At 46.7% G+C, this 23065-nt stretch overlaps 1 protein-coding gene across 4 annotated transcripts in view; it reads right to left on the reverse strand.

Annotated features, from left to right (window-relative positions):
* Positions 1–206: 206 nt before the first annotated feature.
* The window catches only part of ADCK1 (aarF domain containing kinase 1), a 128150-nt gene continuing 105291 nt past the window's right edge, over positions 207–23065 (reverse strand). For 2 of the 4 annotated variants that reach the window (XM_053602292.1, XM_053602293.1), the window contains exons 8-11: positions 15786–15935; positions 14616–14813; positions 2259–2452; positions 207–917 (exon numbers count right to left, since the gene is read on the reverse strand). In XM_053602292.1, coding sequence (XP_053458267.1) covers positions 746–917; positions 2259–2452; positions 14616–14813; positions 15786–15935 — 714 coding nt within the window. In that variant the 3' untranslated portion in view covers positions 207–745. Of the gene's footprint in view, positions 918–2258; positions 2453–3653; positions 3743–14615; positions 14814–15785; positions 15936–23065 lie in introns of those variants that run through there. The other 2 variants (XM_053602294.1, XM_053602295.1) reach the window with 2 other exon arrangements.

The raw sequence follows: 23065 nt of genomic DNA on the forward strand, positions 1-23065 counted from the left end.
AGCTGCCAGTGTTGGACTCACTCGCAATCTAAAATAAAACTCCCACCAACCAGTCCTTGAACTCATCCTCTCCAGATCTCCCTTGGAAACCCCAAGGAAGCAGCAACCAAGAGGAACCCAGGACCCTTGGCAAGGACCAGGGCACAGTCAGGAAGAGAAGGTAGTTAAGGGGATAGCTGGGGGTGTGGGGCAATGAGCTAGGATGAAAACTTGAAGTAGTTTTTATTGAAACAGTACATAAAACACCAAAGGAATCACTGTCATAGCAGTGAATTCATAGCTACAACAGAGTCTGCCCTCAGAGGCCAAGTGACCTCACCAGGGTATGACACTTCTGGGGACTGATACGGCAGAGAGGGAACTGTTCTCTGGCAAGTTCAGAGACCATGCTCACCTCCAACAAAATCAAATGTCCAATACATTCAATGTGCCTTCAGTGGCACGTGTGGTCCATCCTAACAATAGAAATAGTGTGATGGAAGTGGGGCGAGGACATCTGACCCAATGGCACATTCCAGGAGTGGGAAAGTAGGCTGCTGAGTCTTTCCCTTGCAGAAGTCGAGAAAGCCATTCCACAGTTCAGCCTAGGGCCCTGAGACATGGTCGCAGTGTGGGAGTGGAATTCCAAAGGTAGAGCATAGCAGCACCCTGGACAATGACCCTGGGGCTGCAAGCCATCATACAGCAAAACCAGGGACTGAGGAGTGAAAGGACACCAGGAAGGGACAAAGGACAGCAAGTACACTCAGTGTGGAGCAGGAAACAGCCAGCAGAGTAGGGCCACGGCCCAGCTGGGAAGCCTCAATCCCTTCACACGCAGCACCAGCTCATGAAGGTTGATCTGCCACAAGCTGAAGGCCTCGCTGAAAGAGATCTGTGTCCTTCTTAAGAATGAACAGGTATTCTTCTTTCTGTGCCTGCAGGAAGGGAAACAAGAAAGGAGACAGAAGAGATAAAAAGGCAAGAAACATTTGCTCAGAACCATTCATAAAAATAGAGGTAGTGGCTTTGGCCAACTCACCGGGTCCCTGCTCTTGGGAACTGCTCTTGGTTACAGGATCACACCATTGCCCAACCAGGGATCAGAAGAATTCAAATATCCCAAAACAGCTTTTCAAAAAAGTGGGATAATCAAAAAAAGTTGTCTCATAGGGCATCAAAGATTTGATAGACCCATCTTTCCTTTGCCAAAAGTATAGTAAATATATGCCAATTCAGAATCCCCCAAACGCAGATACAATCAAAGCCTTTCCAAACTTTCTGAGAGTAAGAATCACTTAAAAACCTGGTCAGGTGGTCCTGGGAGGCTAAGGCCATTATGGATTCACGCCAGCTCAATCCTTTCTACACCGACCAAAGAACATGATGAAAATTGGTGTTTATATGATGATGACCTATTCAAGACTTCATTTCTTAAACCCTCAAAGGAAGACTAAATCAGAGTAGGCCCTTTCACCATACAGCATATTTTGCTGCAAACTGATTCAATATTTGACAGTGGGTACGTGATACATGTGCTCATCTCCCTTCACCAGATAGTTTCCCAGGATGACCCAGTCCCTGCCTAGGATGGACAGTCTGGGCACTGACCACAATCTGGGCCTCCTCTCATGGGTGAGGACATTCAGCTGGAGCACAGCCCTTCCGATGTATTTGCCACATTCAGTTGAAGGTCCTAGAACTTCATTTCCTGGAACTTCCTCCCCCCGAGGAAGAACACTTCGCTTCCTCATTAATACCCCAAAGGTGCTGGGGCACCTAAGAGCATCTCAGACCCTGAGAGCCTGCTGGCCACACTTCCCTGAATCACAGTCATACCTGCAGGAGAAAGAACACTGCCGTGGCTGCCTGGTGCCCTAGGAAGCCAACTTCTGGGACTGGTTAGAAGCCAGATAGGCACCAGGGCTTCCTGACCCCAAGCCTAGGAGATACTTGCATGGGGCTGAAACTCTAAGAAAGCATCTTAAATTTTACTGAGGGTAAGAGCTGCCTAGAAAGCTGGACTGGGAAGGTGGAGACCCAGAATCTATTTAACAAGTACAGGTGATTTTCTGCACCACCCCAAAATACCACCCTAAGGCATCAATGAGTTCCCTAGACCTATTTTCTGCTCCTCACTTTTCCTGCAGAGAGCTCTGGAGATTGGGAAGCTCAGGCAGGGTCCTATGGACTAGTGTGGGAAAGTGGAGGCAAAGGTAGGACCCCTGGGGCAGGCCAGGGAGGCTGGCAGGGGAAGGGAGACCAGCATTCACACTCACTCAGCCAGTGCCCTGATGCAGCAACGGGACATGGTGAGGAAGGAGCTGGCGCTGGCACGGGTGCCCAGGGCGGCCTCGATGCTACGCAGCAGGTCGTTGGTCTTGAAGATGAGCAGCATCTGGCGTGGCACATGGTTGAGGAGCTGGCTGATCTGGGGGAGGTAGTTGGCTGCATTGTTGCGGATTTCTGAGTCCTGAGGCAGCAATAGGGAGACAGAAAGGGATCGTTGGAGTGGGCAGTGAGGCCAGAGTAGCAAGAGCCCAGGCACCTGTGATGGAAGGGCTGCGGAAAACTCTAGGAGAGAGCTTCAGGCTCAGCTGTTTTGGCACCACCAGGAGTGATTCCCAAAGAAAAGTCTAACACGAGGGACTGCATAGCCTGATGAATCCCTATGTGATATTTCAGCCCAGCACTTTGGCAAACACTGGACATAGCACAGGAACACATTGTGAGGAGTCAGGTTATTTTCCAGGGCTTCCTTGCTGGCCACCTATTTTAGGCTAGTCCTGGAGAGCCCTGGAAACCAGTACCAACTAAGTCTGCCCCCCTCTCCAGCCAAGTGCAGGCTGGTACAACTCAGAAGTCTGAGCCCCTGGCCCCACCCCAACTCCAAAGTCCTGCCCCACACCCTGCATTCCACCAGGCCTACACAGCTGACCATGTTTCCTTGCCTACCCTGCCTTCTTCTCAGGAGCCTGTCTCATTGCACCCATAGCCTGAGATCATGACGCCCCAGGTGCAGGACTCAAGGCTAGCCCTTCACTCCGACTGCACACCAGCTTCACACCTCCACCTATCCAGTATTTAGGGTCTGGCTTCCCCCTGCTTCCCTGTCCTTAGGCTCTGCATGGCTCTAGGCCAGTGTTTTTCAATCTTTTTTATGTCATGACATAGTTGAACCTATAGTTAAACTTCCATGGCACACTTCCATTACCTTGCTCCAAAAAAGAGTCAAAAAAAAGAACATACTTACTGTGCTTTAAACTTCTTTCAAAAGTAATTTAATTAATGATCTTTAAAAATTTTTGCTGCACACCTGAGATCTTCTCACCACACACCAGTGTGCCATGGCACACAAGTTGGAAATCACCGCTCTAGGCAATTGTCCCTAGCCAGGATCATGAACATGACAGTGTGGCTCTGACCCCTTTTCAGCCTCTAGAAAAATGATGATAGCACTCTGACAATACTCAGTGCATTAATGTATTTAATCCTCCCCACAACCCTATCAGGTTGAGGATATTATCCCCATTTAAGATGAGGAAACTGAGATACTGAGAAGCTAAGTAACCTGCCCAAGGTTCACTGCTAAGTAGACAGTCACAATTTAATCCAAGCATCCAGCCCTCCCAACCCACATCCTCACCCCCAGCAATGCCTCCTTGCCAACTCACAGCACGACTGTGTGACCCCGAATTTATTTTCGATTCAGCAACCTTATCCCAACACTGGAAATGCTGCTGTGCCCATGGCCTGGCAGCACCTGCAGGGTCACCAGAGATAAAGTCAGGGAAGCGCTCAGTTCCCACAGAAGTCATAACAAGGGGCCCCACGGTGCTGCCAAAAGGCTTTCCCACCCGCTGCATACTCCTTTCAGGGGCGTGTGTGCACTGCTGATAACCAAGTCGCTGCAAAACTTGAAGTGTCTCTCAGACAGGAGCTATCAGACTGGAACATCTCCACACAAAGCCAGACACCAAAAGGTGTCAGAGCCCCCTGCTTGAGGGAGAAGTCCAGACCAAGGCCCAGCTCACCCAGGGACCCCAGCTCAGCAACATTGGGATCGGCCTGCCAAGAGCCCCTCTCAGTACCTTCACCCACCTGGCTTACCTCCCAGAGGTCCCTCCCAAAGCCTTTGAGCCTAGATATATCCTGATGGTGGGTGTCTGCAGTAGACCTGTCAGCTGCCCATCTGACAGCCACCACCTTCATTCTCCTTTATTGAGAGGACCTAATTTTGTTCACATGACCCCTTAACGTCATGCTATGCAAGGACGCAGAGCCCCTCCCTAGCCCCAAAGGGTAATCTGGATTGATCTCAGCCAGGGCTGGCTCTGAGCTCTCATCCCCTTTCCATGTGGTTGGTTCAGGCACAAACACATGACACAATTATGACCAATGAGACACTGGTGGAGGAGTATTCTGGGGGACTTTTTGGAAAGGTTTTCTTGCTTAAAGAAATGATAGAGCCAGGAGTGGTACCAGGATCACATCTGTAATCCCAGCACTCTGGGAACCCGAGACAGGTGGAATGCTTGAGTTCAGGAGTTTAAGACTAGCCTGAGCAAAAGCAAGACCCTGTCTCTACTAAAAATAGAAAAACTAGGGGGGAACAATCCAAGATAGCGGCCGAGTAACAGCTTCCCTCCAACTGGGCACAGTGAGTCTGGGGAGATAAGACTCCAGGCATCTCTGGCTGGTGGGATCTGCCTACAATCACCCCTTTGAGGATACAGGGACTCAGCAAGGGACTTCTGGACCCCAAGAGGAGGACAAAAACAGTGGAAAACTGGCAAGTGGTTGCGTGTGTTCGATCAACCTAATCCCGCCCACAGCCATAAGTACAAGCAGCAGCAAGACTGCAAACCGGAAAGGCCTTACCTGTCAACTGTTCTGGTGTTTTTGGACTTGGCACTCAGTTGAAGGGCCTTGGGGAGAGCTTGAACAGCAGTGTGGAGAACTTCGGGTATTGTCTAGGGCCCCAGACTGAGCCACTGAGCCACTGAGCCGGACGGAGCTAATAGTGTTCAGCTGTGGGCCGCAGGGAGCCATTGTGAGAGAACTGCCCCGGCAAGCTCTGCCCTCAGGGTCGCAGAGCAAGGATCGGGCGGGAGCTAGTAACCTAGTGACTGAGCAGCCTAAAGGCAGGGACTGAACTGCCTTACAGCCTTAACCCTCAGGGGCAGAGTGAGACCAGTTTTGGCACACTGGAGCCTCGGGCTATTGCCCTGGGTAGAGTGCCGTGGCGTCACAGCTCATTGCAACCTCAAACTTCTGGGCTTGGCACCGCCCGGACTTCCATAACAGCTATGCCATGACCCCAGATCCACGAACCATGCCCGCTGGGCCTCCACATGCCCTGACCAGGAACTGAAGGAGCTGCGCAACCTGTGTCCTTCCTCCTGTACCCTCCCTGCCTCCACACCGGCCCGCTCCTCTGGCCAGGGACTCTGGCAGCCGCGTGCCCTCCAGAACCCTCCCTGTCTCTGCGCAGAGCCCTTCTCCTGGCCAGAGACTACTGGAGCCTTGGGCTCTGTGCCAAAGTCACTGGGTGCCAGGCACTCCCTGAACCGTGCACACCACCTCCTGCCCTGTTGTTGGATCCAGGTGTATCATAATCCGGAGCTGCTTCCACAACCAGAACTCCCTGGCTGGAGCAGCCCCAGAGAAACTACACAGGGTGACTCCTTACAAAGATCCAGCAACAATAGAGTGATCCCTCTGGGGATTAATATTGGAGAGACACCTCCCCAACTCTGAGGACGGACAGAGGCAACGGTAAAAAACAATCATGAGGCGAAATCAACAGAAAAACTCTGGCAATATGAATAGTCAGAGTTGATCAACTCCCCCAAGGATCAATGGGGCAGACACAGCACAAGATCCCATGCACAAACAAATAGCTGAGATGTCAGAAATCGAATTCAGAATCTGGACAGCAAATAAGATTGAATTAGAATTCCAAGCAGTAACCCAAAAGATATCTCAAGAATTCAACAAATTCAAAGACCAAACGACCAAAGATTTTGACACATTCAGACAAGAAGTTGCAGCCCTCAAAGATCTGAGAAACACAGTAGAATCCCTCAGTAACAGAATGGAGCAAGCAGAAGAAAGGATTTCTGACATTGAAGACAAAGCTTTCGAACGCTCCCAAACTCTCAAAGAAGAGAAATGGAGGGCAAATACAGATCACTCTCTCAGAGAGCTCTGGGATAATTCGAAGAAAACCAATATTCGTCTTATAGGGATCCCCGAAAGTGAGGAGGTGGCTTCACAAGGCACAGAGTCTCTTCTCCATGAGATTATGAAGGAGAACTTTCCAGACATGCCAAGAGATTCCGAAATTCAGATAGCAGACAGTTTCAGAACTCCAGCACAACTCAACCCAAATAAGACATCCCCCACACACATCATAAACAATTTTACTAAAGTTAATATGAAAAAGAAAATTCTGAAAGCAGCCAGATGAAAGAAAACTATCACCTACAAGGGTAAGAATATTAGAATAGCTGCAGATCTCTCTGGTGAAACCTTTCAAGCTAGAAGAGGATGGTCATCGACTTTTAATCTTCTAAAACAAAATAACTTTCAACCCAGGATCCTGTACCCAGCTAAACTGAGTTTCACTTATGACGGAGAAATTAAATACTTCAATGACATTCACATGTTGAAGAAATTTGCCATAACTAAACCAGCTCTCCAGGATATTCTCAGACCTATCCTCCATAAAGACCAGAGTAATCCTCCACCACAAAAGTAAACCCCCCAGCAAATTTTGATCAAATTCCACCTTCCACAGTCACAAACGGATTAAAAATGTCCACCGGACTCTCGAAAGGCTTATCAATAGTCTCAATTAATGTGAATGGTTTAAACTGTCCTCTAAAGAGGCACAGGTTAGCTGAATGGATACAAAAACTCAAGCCAGGTATCTGCTGTATACAAGAATCGCATCTTACATTAAAAGACAAATTTAGACTCAAGGTGAAGGGATGGTCATCTATATTCCAGGCCAATGGAAAGCAGAAAAAAGCAGACGTTGCAATCCTATTCGCAGATGCAATAGGCTTTAAACCAACCAAAATAAGGAAGGATAAGGATGGACATTTCATATTTGTTAAAGGTAATACTCAATATGATGAGATCTCAATTATTAATATTTATGCACCCAACCAGAACACACCTCAATTTATAAGAGAAACTCTTAACAGACATGAGAACTTGATTTCCTCCAGTTCCACAGTAGTTGGAGATTTTAACACCCCTTTAGCAGTGCTGGATAGATCCTCCAAAAAGATGCTAAGCAAAGAAATTTCAGATTTAACTTAACCATTCAATATCTGGACTTAACAGACATCTACAGAATATTTCATCCCAACAAAACTGAATACACATTCTTCTCATCAGCCCATGGAACATATTCCAAAATCGACCACATCCTAGGCCATAAATCTAACATCAGCAAATTAAAAAAAAAATAGAAATTATTCCTTGCATCTCCTCAGACCATCATGGAATAAAAGTTGAACTCAATAACAAAAGGAACTTGCATACCCATACAAAAACATGAAAGCTAAACAACCTTATGCTGAAGGATAGATGGGTTATAGACGAGATTAAGAAGGAAATCGCCAAATTTTTGGAACAAAACAACAATCAAGACACAAATTACCAGAACCTCTGGGATACTGCAAAGGCAGTCCTAAGAGGGAAATTTATAGCACTGCAAGCCTTCCTCAAGAAAACGGAAAGAGAGGAAGTTAATAACTTAATGGGATATCTCAAGCAACTAGAGAAGGAAGAACACTCCAACCCCAAACCCAGAAGAAAAGAAATAACCAAAATCAGAGCAGAATTAAGTGAAATTGAAAACAAAAGAATAATACAACAGATCAATAAATCCAAAAGTTGGTTTTTTGAAAACATTAATAAAATAGATAAACCTTTGGCCAACCTAACCAGGAAAAGCAGAATAAAATCTCTAATTTCATCAATCAGAAATGGTAAAGATGAAATAACAACAGACCCCTCAGAAATTCAAAAAATCCTTAACAAATACCCTGTTTACCTGAAAATAAGACATCCTCCGAAAATAAGACCTACTTACAGGAAAGATAAGACGTTCCCTGAAAATAAGACCTAGCGCATCTTTGGGAGCACACCTTAAAATAAGACACTGTCTTATTTTCGGGGAAACAGGGTACTACAAGAAACTCTGCTCTCAGAAATATGAAAATCTGAAAGACATCGACCAATACCTGGAAGTACACCACCTACCAAGACTTAGCCAGAATGAAGTGGAAATGTTGAACAGGCCTATATCAAGTTCTGAAATAGCATCAACTATACAAAATCTCCCTAAAAAGAAAAGCCCGGGACCAGATGGCTTTACGTCAGAATTCTACCAAACCTTTAAAGAACTAGTACCTATACTACTAAACCTCTTCCAAATTATAGAAAAAGAAGGAATACTACCCAACACATTCTACAAAGCAAACATCACCTTGATCCCCAAACCAAGGAAAGACCCAACAAGAAAAGAAAATTATAGACTGATAGCACTAATGAATATTGATGCAAAAATACTCAATAACATCCTAACAAACAGAATCCAACAACACATCAAAAAAATTATACACCACGACCAAGTGGGATTTATCCCAGGGTCTCAAGGCTGTTTCAATAACATAAATCTATGAATGTAATTTAGCACATAAACAAACTAAAAAATAAGAACCATATGATTCTTTCAATTGATGCAGAAAAAGCTTGTGATAATATCCAGCATCCCTTCATAATCAGAACACTTAAGAAAATTGGTATAGAAAGGACATTTCTTAAACTAATAGAGGCCATCTACAGCAAACCCACAGCCAATATCGTATTGAATGGAGTTAAATTGAAATCATTTCCACTTGGATCAGGAACCAGGCAAGGTTGCCCATTCTCTCCATTGCTCTTTAACATTGTAATGAAAGTTTTAGCCATTGCAATTAGGGAAGAAAAGGCAATCAAGGGTATCCACATAGGATCAGAAGAGATCAAACTTTCACTCTTCGCAGATGATATGATCATATACCTGGAAAACACTAGGGATTCTACTACAGAACTTTTAGAAGTGCTCAAGGAATGCAGAAATGTCTCAGGCTACAAAATCAACACCCATAAATCTGTAGCCTTTATATATACCAACAATAACCAAGCTGAAAAAAAGTCAAGGACTCTATTCCTTTCACAGTAGTGCCAAAAAAGATGAAATATTTGGAAGTATATCTAACAAAGGATGTAAAAGATCTCTAGAAAGAGAACTACAAAACTTAAGAAAAGAAATAGCTGACGATGGGCGGCGCCTGTGGCTCAGTGAGTAGGGCGCCGGCCCCATATGCCGAGGGTGGCGGGTTCAAACCCAGCCCCGGCCAAACTGCAACCAAAAAATAGCCGGGCGTTTTGGCGGGCGCCTGTAGTCCCAGCTACTCGGGAGGCTGAGGCAAGAGAATCGCTTAAGCCCGGGAGTTGGAGGTTGCTGTGAGCCGTGTGACGCCACGGCACTCTACCCGAGGGCGGTACAGTGAGACTCTGTCTCTACAAAAAAAAAAAAAAAAAAAAAAAGAAAGAAATAGCTGAAGATGTTAACAAATGGAAAAACATACCATGCTCATGGCTGGGAAGAATCAACATTGTTAAAATGTCTATACTACCCAAAGCAATATATAATTTTAAGGCAATTCCTATTAAAGCTCCACTGTTATATTTTAAAGATCTTGAAAAAATAATACTTCATTTTATATGGAATCAGAAAAAACCTCTAATACCCAAAACAATAAAAACACAGCAGGAGGAATCACGCTACCAGACCTGAGACTATACTATAAATCGATAGTGATCAAAACAGCATGGTATTGGCACAAAAGCAGAGAATTAGATGTCTGGAACAGAATAGAGAACCAAGAGATGAATCCAGATACTTACTGTTATTTGATCTTCGACAAGCCAATTAAAAACATTCAGTGGGGAAAAGATTCCCTATTTAACAAATGGTGCTGGGTGAACTGGCTGGCAACCTGTAGAAGATTGAAACTGGACCCACACCTTTCACCATTAACTAAAATAGACTTTCACTGGATAAAAGATTTAAACTTAAGACATGAAACTATAAAAATACTTGAAGAAAGTGCAGGGAAAACTCTTAAAGGAATCGGCCTGGGTGAATATTTTATGAGGAGGACTCCCCAGGCAATTGAAGCAGTATCAAAAATACACTACTGGGACCTGATCAAACTAAAAAGCTTCTGCACAGCCAAGAACATAGTAAGTAAAGCAAGTAGACAGCCCTCAGAATGGGAGAAAATATTTGCAGGTTATACCTCCGATAAAGGTCTAATAACCAGAATCCACAGAGAACTCAAACATATTAGCAAGAAAAGAACACGTGGTCCCATCTCAGGGTGGGCAAGGGACTTGCAGAGAAACTTCTCTAAAGAAGACAGACGCACGATCTACAAACACATGAAAAAAAGCTCATCATCCTTAATCATCAGAGACATGCAAATCAAAACTACTTTGAGATATCACCTAACCCCAGTAAGAGTAGCCCACATAACAAAATCCCAAAACCAGAGATGTTGGCCTGGTGTGGAGAAAAGGGCACACTTCTACACTACTGGTGGGAAGGCACACTAATACGTTCCTTCTGGAAGGATGTTTGGAGAATACTTAGAGACCTAAAAATAGACCTGCCATTTGATCCTATAATTCCTTTACTAGGTTTATACCCAGAAGACCAAAAAATCACAATATAACAAAGACATCTGTACCAGAATGTTTATTGCAGCCCAATTCATAATTGCTAAGTCATGGAAGAAGCCCAAGTGCCCATCGACTCATGAATGGACTAGCAAATTGTGGTACATGTATACCATGGAATATTACGTATACCATGGAATATTATGCAGCCTTAAAGAAAGATGGAGACTTTACCTCTTTCATGCTTACATGGATGGAGCTGGAACATATTCTTCTTAGCAAAGTATCTCAGGAATGGAAGAAAAAGTATCCAATGTACTCAGCCCTACTATGAAGCTAAATTATAGCTTTCACATGAAGGCTATAACCCAACTATAGCACAAGACTACGAGGAAAGAGCCAAGGAAGGGGAAGGGAGGGGGGAGGTTAAGGTGGAGGGAGGGTAATGGGTGGGGCCACACCTAAGGTGCATCTTAGAATGGGTATAGGTGAAACTTGCTAAAGGCAGAATACAAATGTCTAAACACAATAACTACGAAAATGCCATGGAGGCTACATTGAACAGTTTGATGAGAATGTTTCAGATTGTATATGAAACCAGTATATTGTACCCCTTGATTGCACTAATGTACACAACTATGATTTAACAATAAAAAAAAAAAAAAAGAAAGAAAAACTAGCTGGGCATTGTAGTGGGCACCAGTAGTCCTAGCTACACAGAAAGGTGTGGCAAGAGGATTGCTTGAGCCCAAGAATGTGAGGTTGCTGTGAGTTTTGATACCATGGCACTCTACCCAGGGAGACAGAGTGAGGGTCTGTCTCCAAAAATAAAAGAATGATAGAGGAGAAAAAAATAGCTCCTATTCTTGCCTCTGGTCACCGCTGGATGAAGACATAAAGCTTGGAACTGCTACAGTCATCTTGGAATCATGATGGAAACCCAGGGAATCACAAGAGTTAGTAAAGAGCCCTGAATGCTGATCTGTTGAGTTTCCCGACCTGAACGTACCTACCTCTAGGCTTCTTGTTATGGAGAGAAGAAGTTCCTTATCGTTCAAGCCACTTTTAGTTGGAGAAAACATAGCACCTGATACGATATTGGAGGCTCCCCTGATTCTCAATGAAAGCAGGTTTCAGAAAAGCAGAGTCTTCAGATCCCTGAGACTGGCCTGGTTAGTGTAGCTAAGTTTACCCTCAACCTGGGCTCCAGTCCAAAGTGAGCAAATGGAGTCAGTGTCTCCTAAACCCACACAGACACTTTCCTAGACACTTCCCTACTAGAGACAATCTCAGGACAGCTAGGACCTTATAAAAGACAGGAACCCTGCCCTCTGGGCACTCACTATGTAGTTAGAAAGTTAAGACATGCAGACAAATAACTGCTCTGCAAGAGATTATGATGCACTTGTCCCAGGATACAAGTATTAAGGATGAGTCTTGGCAATGGTGCTAAGGGAGGCTTCGTGGAGGAGAGAATTCTTCAAAGGACTGGCATTCAAACTAGGTCTTAATGAACGAATAGGAGTGCAAAATCAAAATTATCTTTTAGTTAACAAAAGCAGATATACTAAAAATGTACCAGCCTGTGGCTTTCCTATCCAAATGCTAGAACTGCTAAACTTGCATCTCAGGGCCAGACTTCTTTGAGCTCCAGTCTTTTTTTTTTTTTTTTTTAGACAGGGTCTCACTATGTTGCCCTCGGTGGAGTGCTGTAGCATCACAGCTCACAGCAACCTCAAGCTCTTAGGCTTAAGCGATTCTCTTGCCTCAGCCTCCCAAGTAGCTGGGACTACAGGCACCCACCACAACGCCCAGCTATTTTTTTGTTGTATTTTTTTGAACCCACCAGCCCCAGTGTATGTGGCCAGCACCCTAGCCACTGAGCTATGGGCGCCGAGCCCAAGCTCCAGTCTTAACTGCCCAAAACATCTCTGTTCCAGAGAATGTTAACTACCACCACCCAAATGTATCTTTCCCAAAGTCTTCCCTATGTCAGAGAGTAGCACCATCTCCCACCCCAGAACATCCTCCAAAGCTCAGGCACAACCTTGGCTCTACCATTTCCCCTTCTCCACAGTCCCTCTCAGACTCACCTTCCATCACCAGGGCTCCACCTGCTCCTCTCTGCCTCTCCTGCCACCAGGGGATGACAGTCTGAGCCCCTGTCATCTCTTGTCATGTTGTCCTTGCCCAGCCTCCTAAATGATCACCATGCACACCTCACCCAACTCAAAAGAGACACTTAAAATAGCAAGTCTAAGCATCTCCCTCTTCTGCTTAAAGCCGATCAAAGGCTTCACTTCGTAATGAAAATTAATTCAAACTTCTTTCTGTGGCTTATAAGACCCTATGTGATGCCTTATCTACCCTGTGTTCCAAATTCCTCTCATCCCACCAACCTCCTCACCACACTCTGGACCACATCACACTCTTTCTTTCCCCTAGGACTTGGTATGCCTGGAAAGCATCCTTCAGGCTCTTCCTGGGGCTGTGCCTTTCTTGTCCTTCAGGCCTCAGCTTAAAGGTCAAAGGCTCAGCAGGGTCTTCTCTGAACACAGACTCCAGCCCCTCACTCACAGCACCCTGCCTGTTTCCTACATGGTACCTAAAACCTGCAATTATTCCATTTTCCTGTTTGTTCACTTGTTTGCTGTCTGTCTCCCTCAACCAAAGTGTAAATTACATGAAAAGCCTGTCTGTCCATCACAGGATCCTCAGCCTGTAGCCCACGGACCAACAAAAACAAATGTTTTACATGCCCTATCAATAAGGCAGAAATGATTGTCCCTGTGTTACAAAGGAGGGAGATTGTCTCTCCTTGTCTGCAATGGCAAGCTTCAAAGCTGAGGACGCCCAGGGAAGCTAGTGGTCATCTTTGCCACCAAGCTTGCTGGAAAATGATGTCAGTTTTGAGGAAAGTGGAACCAAGAGAGGTTAAACATGACCTCTTGGGTGACATGGTTTGAGAATCTGGATCCAGCCACCCCTAAGCCACGCAAGGGAGCTGACAGGGTAAGCAGCTTACCCCTAGGCTTAAAGAGGTGATAAAAACTACCCAAGGTCACACCACTAGGAAGGGAAGGTGTTGGAACTACAGCATAGAGCTTTCTCACTGCATGAACAGGACCCTGTCCCTTATTGTGAGCTGGAGCCCCTGTCTGTACCCCACATGGACTCAGGCAAGTCTGGACAGCTCTGGAATACTGATAGGCTAGGAGACAAAAGTCAGGTCCGTGGAGTACAGAGAAGCCTTCTGGAATGGAGCCCACCCCAAGCCAGGGAGAAAGAGCTCACGCCTGGAAGACTCTGATACCCAGGCAGAGGCAGCTGCAAACACAGGAGAAGATGCTCCCAGATCTGTACCCTGCCCAGACTCCTTAAGACTCTTAGCTGGATCCAGGGGAGAAATAAGCTACAAATAAAGACAGAAAAGCTATTTTGCTAGCAAGTGTGCAAGACAGCAGGACGACCTGCACCGCCTGAGTGCCACACAGGAAGTGAAGGATCCTCCCGACGCAGTGCCTCTGAGGACCCGACAGGATGGTACCAGGCAGGGGACAGCTAAAGTGCTGCCAGATGTGTTTATAAGACAGTCTCCAAGGAGTTCCCCAGGTTCGTGGGGTGGGCGTGGAGGAAGCCTAGAATCTTGTGTGAGGTTGGAGCAGAAGCCACAGGCATCTGGGCAATGACAGCTACATGACCCACTCCAGACTGGTAAGGCCTGGCGGGGATCCAGAGAGCTACCCCTCCTCCCACAAGGGCACTGAACTATGTGATGTCTCTCTCCTTCTTGTCTAGTACCAGCTCTGATTCTGCCCCTCCCTGCACACAGCCCCCCTAGTGCAGAATCTAAGACCCCGGGCTAGAAGAATCCTCAGGCCACCCCCTACCTCAGAGGCAGTGACTGGGGCCCGGCTGATGCCCCTGTTGACAGAGTCCCATGACCGGGCTGTCAGCATGCAGGCAAACAGGGGATAGAGGTCACCGGCTCCCAGGCGCTGGCTGTACTCCTCCACCCTCTTCAGGTCGGTCCAGATGAGAGACTGCCAAAGGCGGCAGTAATCCAGGCGGAACTCTTCCGTGAGCACCTGTGGGGGCCACAGTGGCAGGACCTGAGCCTCCTCTCCTCCAAAGGCCCAAATTCCTGGAGGTGCATGCCCCTGTGGGTTATGCCTCCTCACGGTGTCCACTTCTCACCCAAAGTTCAGCCATCCCAGAAGGCCCAAACCCAAGGTTGCTATGTGGCAAGCCTTGGTCCTGCATGGCAAGAACTGCTGATCACCCACCAAAACCTATCTCTTCTCCCCAGGTACAGGCTACTTTCTGACTGATGGAATGTGGCCCCACTTTCAGGTCCAGCCCACAAAAATGCCCCCATGTGTGTTCCTCCAAGCTGTCACCCCTGCGCTGGCTGATAGCACCCTACCTCCATGGAGGCCTGGGAAGCAGAGCCCTGCTGGCGCCTCTTCCCACTCAAGCAAGCAATTAAGCTTCTGCCCTGTCTGGGCCATTGTTCACTTTGGGGCCACATGTGACTATAGCTAGCCTACCTTAAACTAATGCATCCTACTGCATGGAGTCTTTCAGAAGAGACAAAGATTTGAGGATATAGGATCAGGACCCTGAGGGAAGAAGCAGAAGACTATTGGGGAAACCTTCCCAGGACCATCTGCCTCATGGCATCAAGCCAAACCCCAGGTCTGAGATGACGATGAACTCCCCAACTCTGAGGCAGAAGTTCACAGGTCATGCATAGGACAGTTTACTCCCTGAGGTCTGAGCTGGCCTGAGGTTCCCTGGGAGGGTACAATCACATAGACATCTCCATCTACTCCTCCTGAGTCTGTGAAGGAAATGAAATCAACCCCATCTTATTGAGGAGGAAGCTGAAGCTCAGAGAGCTCTTGTGTGCTGCCTTGCACAAAATGACAGCTCCTAGGAGAGGACACGGCCCCCTTCAGCTACCTGGATCATGTGCCTCCCACTTCTGGGCAGGTGAAAAAGTCCAGCAGGCTCTAACCTCCAAGGCCCTGAGGCTCAGTGGGGAAGTCCTCCTCTACCTGGTAAAGTCCATGGTCCAACAGGACGATCTCTGCCTTGCCAGTGCCCGGGTGCTTCCGCACCAGCACATTGCCTGGGTGGGGGTCGCAGTGCACAAAGCCATTGACAAAGATCATCTCACTGTATATCTTGCCCAAGTGGCGCGAGATCTGTAAGAGAAGGGAGGCACGTGGGAGTTCCCCTCTGTTCACACCTGTCTCAAGGACTCCTACTCTGACCCCTCAATCTGGTCACTTCCAAGAGGAGGCTGGAGGGATGGGGCAGGCCTGAGCACTTGTGATGGGAGTGATGGTTTAGGATGTTGTCATTCTTGAGTTTAAGATGGAAGCTAAGCTCCAATCCAGTCCTTCCTAGCTTCAGCCACACATCACACTCCCCCAGAACTCAGAAATGATGTAGGTGGTACCAGGCATCAGTGATAGCTCCAAGGTGACGTCAAAGTGTGGTGAGGTGGAAGAATGCTGCTTCCAGTTTTGTGGGGGTCCAAACTCTCCACCTTCCACACCTGCCAATGCCCTCCCCCACTTATCTCTTCTCTACTTTCTTCTCAGTCCCTCTTCACTTTTTTCCCAAAATTTAGAATGGGTTAAAAAGCCAGCTCGAGAGCCACTCCAACCACCCCCTTCTCCAGAGCACAGGGCCAGGGGCTGAGCCTCAGGAGTAGGTTACCCCAGCTCCACCCTCCAGGGCTGCCCCACTGCCTCCCCGGCCCTGCTCCACTCCCCACCAGAGCCCAATGCTAATCTGATTTATGATGTCTGCACAGAAGAAATGACACTAGAGAGGCCATTTAAATCATCCTGTCACTGCTGCTTCCCCTGCTGAGGCGGTCTTCTTATCTCTATTCCCTTTTTTATTAAAGCTAAAAGCCTCTTCCCAGCTAGGGAACAGCTGTTGAATACAGCCAGACCTGGCCCCATAGAGGGTCTGTCGACAGGTTTCCAGGAGACAAAGAGATGCTCAAACCAGAGAGCTACATACCAGGACACATGCTTTGGCTGGACCCCATGGTCATTAACAAACCTAGGCTTGTCAAAGAAGAGCATATGGGGCCCATGGGTTGAGGAATGCAAGACTAGGGCCTTTCAATAACATCTCAAGTCCTTTCCTTGGCCTATATGGTCCTACACAGCTAGGCCCTACTTTATTCCTGGTCTCACTTCACATTCACTAACACTACAGCCACATTCCTTTTCTCTTTCCCAGTGATCTCTGTGCTTTCCTACCGCAGGACCCTTGCACACGCTATTCCTGCTGCCAGGAGCATTCCTTCCATGTCCCCTTCACCTGTTTCCTTCCTTCCTTTGCTTCACATTCCAGGTCAGCATCAACTCCCTGGGGAAGCCTTCCCTGACCAGGCTAGCCGAGGTATGCCCCATCCCCATACACTCTTACAGGACACTATATTTTTCTTCACAGCACTCACATACACTCTTTGTATGATTATTTGATTAATGACAATCTAGCCCACTATCACAAACTCCCAAGAAAGCAGGGACTGGCTCTGTTTTCTTAAACAGCTTTACTGACGTATAATTTATATACTACAGACTGGCTCTATTACATACCCGCTTGCTTGTAACATGTCAAACATATGAATGTAAGACTCTGGATTTTACATGCACAAGACCCCCATCTCTCCATGTTTTTTTAAGATGCCATCGTTCCTGCTTCTGATGTTTATCCTCACCCCATTAACCTCCTCTGAATCCAAATCAGTTATAATTGGCCCCAAATTAAATTATCAATAGCCCCTAAAGGTAGGTACAATTATGACCCTCATTTTGTAGACCAGAAACTGACTCATCTAGTCTTAACTTACCCAAGGCTAGAAAAACTCTGACCCCCCCAGCCTTCTAGTAACTGCCATTCTGTGCTGGCTCACTCCTACCTCCGCATGTCTCAATTGAGCTTTGTGACCCTGAACAAGTTGCTTATATTCTCGGCTTCGGTAAGATGGAAATAATAATAGTGCCACTCTCAAGGTCTACTGCCAAGGCAAATGAGAATACCACAGTGCTTGTGACCCAGCAGCCTCTCCTAAGCGGCTCTGTGGTTGTTGTTTCTGATCCCACATAACCCTCCTGGAAGGCTGGCAGACAAGGTCTCACAGTCCCTTTGTCAGAGAGGAAGATGTTTAAGATGCTGTGGCAGGGCTCCTGCCATGTTGTTGGGGTGACACCGACATCCCCATGCTCAGTGTCTATTTTAATTAGGAAAAGGACTTTGCCCCAGGTCAAATTCTCAGATGTGGGGTGTCCCGGTGCCCCCATTTTCTGTTTCTATAGAGAGGAGGCCCCAGCCAGAGCTGGCCCCGAGTGAGCCAGCATGTCCCCACCTCTGTGCCACCAAGAACCCCCTCTGCTAGGTTCTTTGGAGCTCCATGGAGCCATGCTTTGGAAGGTTATATCTGCCAAACCAATTGCATTTATTAAGTAATCATTCATTTTTATTTGTCAAGGACGCATATAAGGTCCAATCAGGGCTCCTGATCAGCCCAAGATAAGCAGTGCAGCCAGACTGAGCTGACAGAATTCCAGCCAAAAAGGAGAGAAATGACATTTCATTTAGTCTGGGCAGACCTGTCATGGGAGATGTATGATCTCCCTTAAGCCTTCTGAAATATTGCTAATCGCCCTGGGCCCCCTATTACTACACTGAAAGATGGCCCCTAGGGGCTGGGGATCAGTACAGGGGCCCCTGCCCATGGAGGGTAAGCTGCTGCTGCCCGGGGGCACTGCTAGTCGCTGTTCATACTCACACAAGCACATCCACCAGAGCAGCCCACCGCATTTCCATACCCCCATTCAGCCTGGTGTCCTTCCATTTGGGGGATGCTCTGGATGTTTGTTTAACTAGAGCAAACCAGGACAGACAGGCGGGGTGAGGGGGCAGCCAGCTTCTGCCACCGGCTCAACTCTGGGGCTATCCTGATTCTGTTGCTTTGGGCACTGGTGAGCTGGGAGATAAGTCACTTCCCTTCTCAGTCTGGGTCTAAGTTTCCTTAGCAGCTAGGTGGCCCTAACCCCACATGTTCCATTTCCTCACAGGGAAACCTCAAGATTCAAGGTCAAAATACAATCACACATGAGAAAGTGCTTCACACACCATGAGACATGCAAATGTAGTTGTTTTGTTTTTAATGCAGTAGCTTATCATCTCTAATTTAGAAAAAACACATACCCATTATCACTCTCTAACTGTAACTTTCAAAAAGTTCAAAACAAAGCTCATATAAATACAGAATAAACATGTGTCAAAGACTTTTCACCTCCTTACTAATGGGGCAAGTAAGGTTGTAGAACTGGTTCAAAGACAATTTTGAGGAACTGAGTACTTATGGGCATTTAAGCAGGAATAAGATTCCTGGATTAAATATAAAACTGGTTATCGTCCTATAGGGCATTTAAAAAAATCAAGTTTTGGAGTTATCTTTTCTACTGAATAGGAATTATTTGCATCTCTACTAGGAAAGATCTTCAGTCTGAGCCCTTAATTAACTGTCAATAGCAAAGTCAAAGGAAAGTATTTTACATTTCCCTAGATAAAACATTAAAAAATCTTATTCTTTTAAATGTTTTGGTTTAAAAATTGGGGTTGGTTAAATAATGCCCGAGAATGACACACACCCCACTTTCCTGGCCTTATTTCTAATCTCTGAATAATTCATCTTAACATCTCTTAGAGGCATGCTAACCAGTCTCTCTGGACACTAATTTTCCCGGAAAGGCCGTTTCTCCCCTCACAGATGCACCGAGGAGAGACCTAAGGCCATCGCTGGGCACACAACCTTTTCTCCCGCCCCTTCCACAATACTTCATGTCTCCTGCTCCAGAATAGACAAGTGTGTCCCTAAAACTGCCCCACGCCTGTGGCATCTGCATAAAAACAAGGGAACACTCTGTATGTGGCAGCAAACATGCCCTGCCAGGCACTGCTCGGTCACTTTGCACTGACTGACTTAGCCCTCACTCTGTCCTCTACAGGAAACAGGTGAGGGAAGTGAGACACAGGAAGGGAAGAAGTCTGGTCCCCTGGTCAGCAGTTAGTGAAGCTGGGGTCTAGCTCCAGAGAACAAGTTACCAATGGCCAGGCCATCCTGCCTCTCCACTCACAGGGAAGCTCTTCCCAGAGGCAGGGGCTGCACCAAAAACTTCTGAAGATGCACCCACCTAACGCAGCCCACAAAATGTTCCATTTGGAGTAAAGAGTCCCAGTAGGGAACCCAGTCAGCTAACCAAAGCCATACTGTAAACTAAGCCATGGTACAGTACCACGAGATATCTTTTCATTGCTCCACATAAAAAGAATGTGCCAGTCATGTAAGTGATTTCAGTAATTATGCAATGCTTTTATTCTCTAACAAGGGTGGCGGGCGGGGGGGGGGGGGATAAGAATCTATAAAAAGGCTGAGTAAAGAATTAATTTAGTAAATAATATTTAAATCAAGGAGTTATTTTTGGGTTTGTCTCAAAACTTGAATTGGCTGAAAGTACTTTAATTATTCTATAATTGCATAGATTAATTTATTCCCACCCCCAAGAGAAAGACTATTTCTGTTCGGGGGTGGGGGGGGCATCCTGAAAGCAAAGCCAAGATGTCTGAAAGAAACAGAAGACTGGTGTTATAGGATATGAATAATCACATCAGTAGCCTGATATTAAGTATAAGGAGGTTAATCATTCAAACTCCTTTTGCCTTTCGCCAAGCCCAGGCTTCTAGAGGCAGAACAGCTTGGAAGACCAGAACAGACCACTGCCAACGCATTCCCAGGAACCCTCTCTGGGCTGTATAAACCTCAGACAACTTGCACTGCCCAGCACTGAGGGCAAACTTATCCCTGGTGCGGGACAACCTTGGACTAGCAGACACTGAGATGAATGAAGTCTCTACACAGAAGGTACTAGGAACCTCTTCAATCACACCTGGTGTTAGGAGACGTACTACGTAAGAAAGGAGAGGTGCTGGGTTAACTGCAGGAAACTGGGGCTACTATCACTCTCATTTTGGACTTTCAAGGTGGCTGGTGAAATCTTCCCTAGATTAGTTCTGAACCAGGTCATCACCCAAGAGCCAGGGCATGGGGTATCCACAAAGCCGATAAAGCATCCTCAGGTCTCTGGCCAGAGAGACTCCTTAAAGTTACTTTGGTTACCAGAGGGGATGGGAGAGGCTCCTCAGGGCCGTGGCTGTTGGAAGACACAGAAAAAGGGACAATTGAAGTAAAATACAAAGAAGTATTTTTTTATCTTTTCCACCTTACCTAGGTCAATATGAAAATCAGAGAGAAGGAAGGCTTCTTCTTTATGTGTTTCCCCCATCTTTTGGTAAATATGGTGCTGCTAGCACCAGGGTGGGCAGAGGGTTGGTGTTCCAGCACAGTCCAGAGGACACTGGGCACGACGCCATGCCACGTGCTTTACATTTAAGTCATCAAGCAACCCTGTGGGTCACTCTTGCATTCCACTTAACAAAAAGAAATAGGGCTTCAAAAGGGTGAGCAGCTTCTCCGAGGCAGCATGGCTTGTAAGAAGCAGAGCAAGCCCCAGAATCCAGAAAGGCTGACTCATAGTCACACTGTTACCCACTCCCCACACCTTTGCTGCTGAGGAAATAAGTTCCAGAAACACATCTCATGTATCTGGACCCCTCTAAAATCTTCCCTCTAAAACAAAATTCTAAAGATTTCATTCATTCAAGAAGTTATGGAAGGATGGAGGGTGGAAGATACTGTCTTCCAGGTGATTGGAGGGTCTTCGTAGCCCACCCTTGTCTCCTGGGCATCTTCTACCAGAGAGCCAGGAGGTCTGGCAGGGGGGAAATGATGCTGAGCAAAAACGTCCTATCCATGCAGAGGTGATGGTGCTAGGTGGAAACAAGGGAAAAGGCAGAAACTCAGCATCAATTTTGGGGACGGGGTCACCATATGCTTAATCAATGACCATTACTAACTTCTAAGTCTTTGTAATCACAAACAGAGGCAGGTGGACAACAAGGGAAGCAAATCAGATTCTCAAAGATTCTAGGGAGAAAGATATGCCTCTGTGAATAATGACCTCATGAATGATAAGTAACATTATTTTTACAAAACTTTGCAGCTTGCAAAGTTCACAAATGACTCGATGAAGTAAAAATCATTCCAATTATACAGATGAGAAAATTCAGACTCAGAGGAAGTCACTTACCCCAGGGTACCTGGTGACCCACGGCAGAGCCAGACACCATCTCAGGAGCCCTCACTTTAAAGACCTCTGCTCTGCCTGCCACAGAACCCAGCCTCTGTGAAGCCGTATCAGCCCTAGCTCCCCCTGCACGCTGTCCACATCTCCATCATGACATCAGCCCACTTGTGCTAGGTGCTCAACAAAATGTATGCTGAAAAGTAAGTCTGAGACACTGTCACTGCTCTTCCAACGCTGCAGGATGGATTTGAAAACTACTGGAAAGAAGAAACACAGCAGGGGCTTCTGACCATTGTACTTACCCACCCCTCAGACTCTAATAGAATGACACTATAAAGAAAAAAGAAGGCAAAGACCACACCATGGCAAAAGGCAACAACAGCAGACAAAATGACCTACACAAAATTGTGTTTCCTGCGGGGAGCAGATGGCTCCTGACAAATGACTTAGCACGCTAGAAAATACGGAGGCCTGCGCTGGTTATAGGGAGATTTCATGCTTATTACCCCAGATCCCCAGCAAGGCTCAGAAACTGAGGATCTCTGGCACCTCTGAAAACAGAATTTGGAGGTGTTGAAAAAGAAAGATTAGTTGGAAGACATTATAAGGCCCAGCTAAATCCTCAGTGCCCTCTGGCTCTAATAGAAAATGGAGACTGACTCTCTGGAGAGATGAACAGACAAGTTCTGAAGGCTAGACCACACTCCAGGAGGGCCACACTGAGGATAGAGAATGAAATATCCTCATGATGACCACTGAGGATCCCTGCCCTCTTGTCCCAGTTGGCTCCATGCTTCTGGGATAGCCAGGCCAGCGTCCCTTCTATGGCCCCCTCCCTGATCTGCTCCCAATCTTCACAGCCAGTGATGTCTGCCCCCTAGGCCTCAGTCACCCCTCCCTGCTGCCTCTCCACTCCTGACTCTGCCACCTTTCTCTTGTCTAATTTCACGCAAATTAAATTGGGCCTCAGCTCAGACAGGGTCTTAAACACATACTCACTGAAATCCAATTAACCTTCGATAAAGGTCCTGCAATCAATAGTCATTCTGTGGCTGGAGGAGGCTCCATTCAGCCTGGGAAAGCAGACTCCTATACGA

This window comes from Nycticebus coucang, chromosome 9, assembly GCF_027406575.1.
Source record: "Nycticebus coucang isolate mNycCou1 chromosome 9, mNycCou1.pri, whole genome shotgun sequence".
Lineage (NCBI taxonomy): Eukaryota > Metazoa > Chordata > Mammalia > Primates > Lorisidae > Nycticebus > Nycticebus coucang.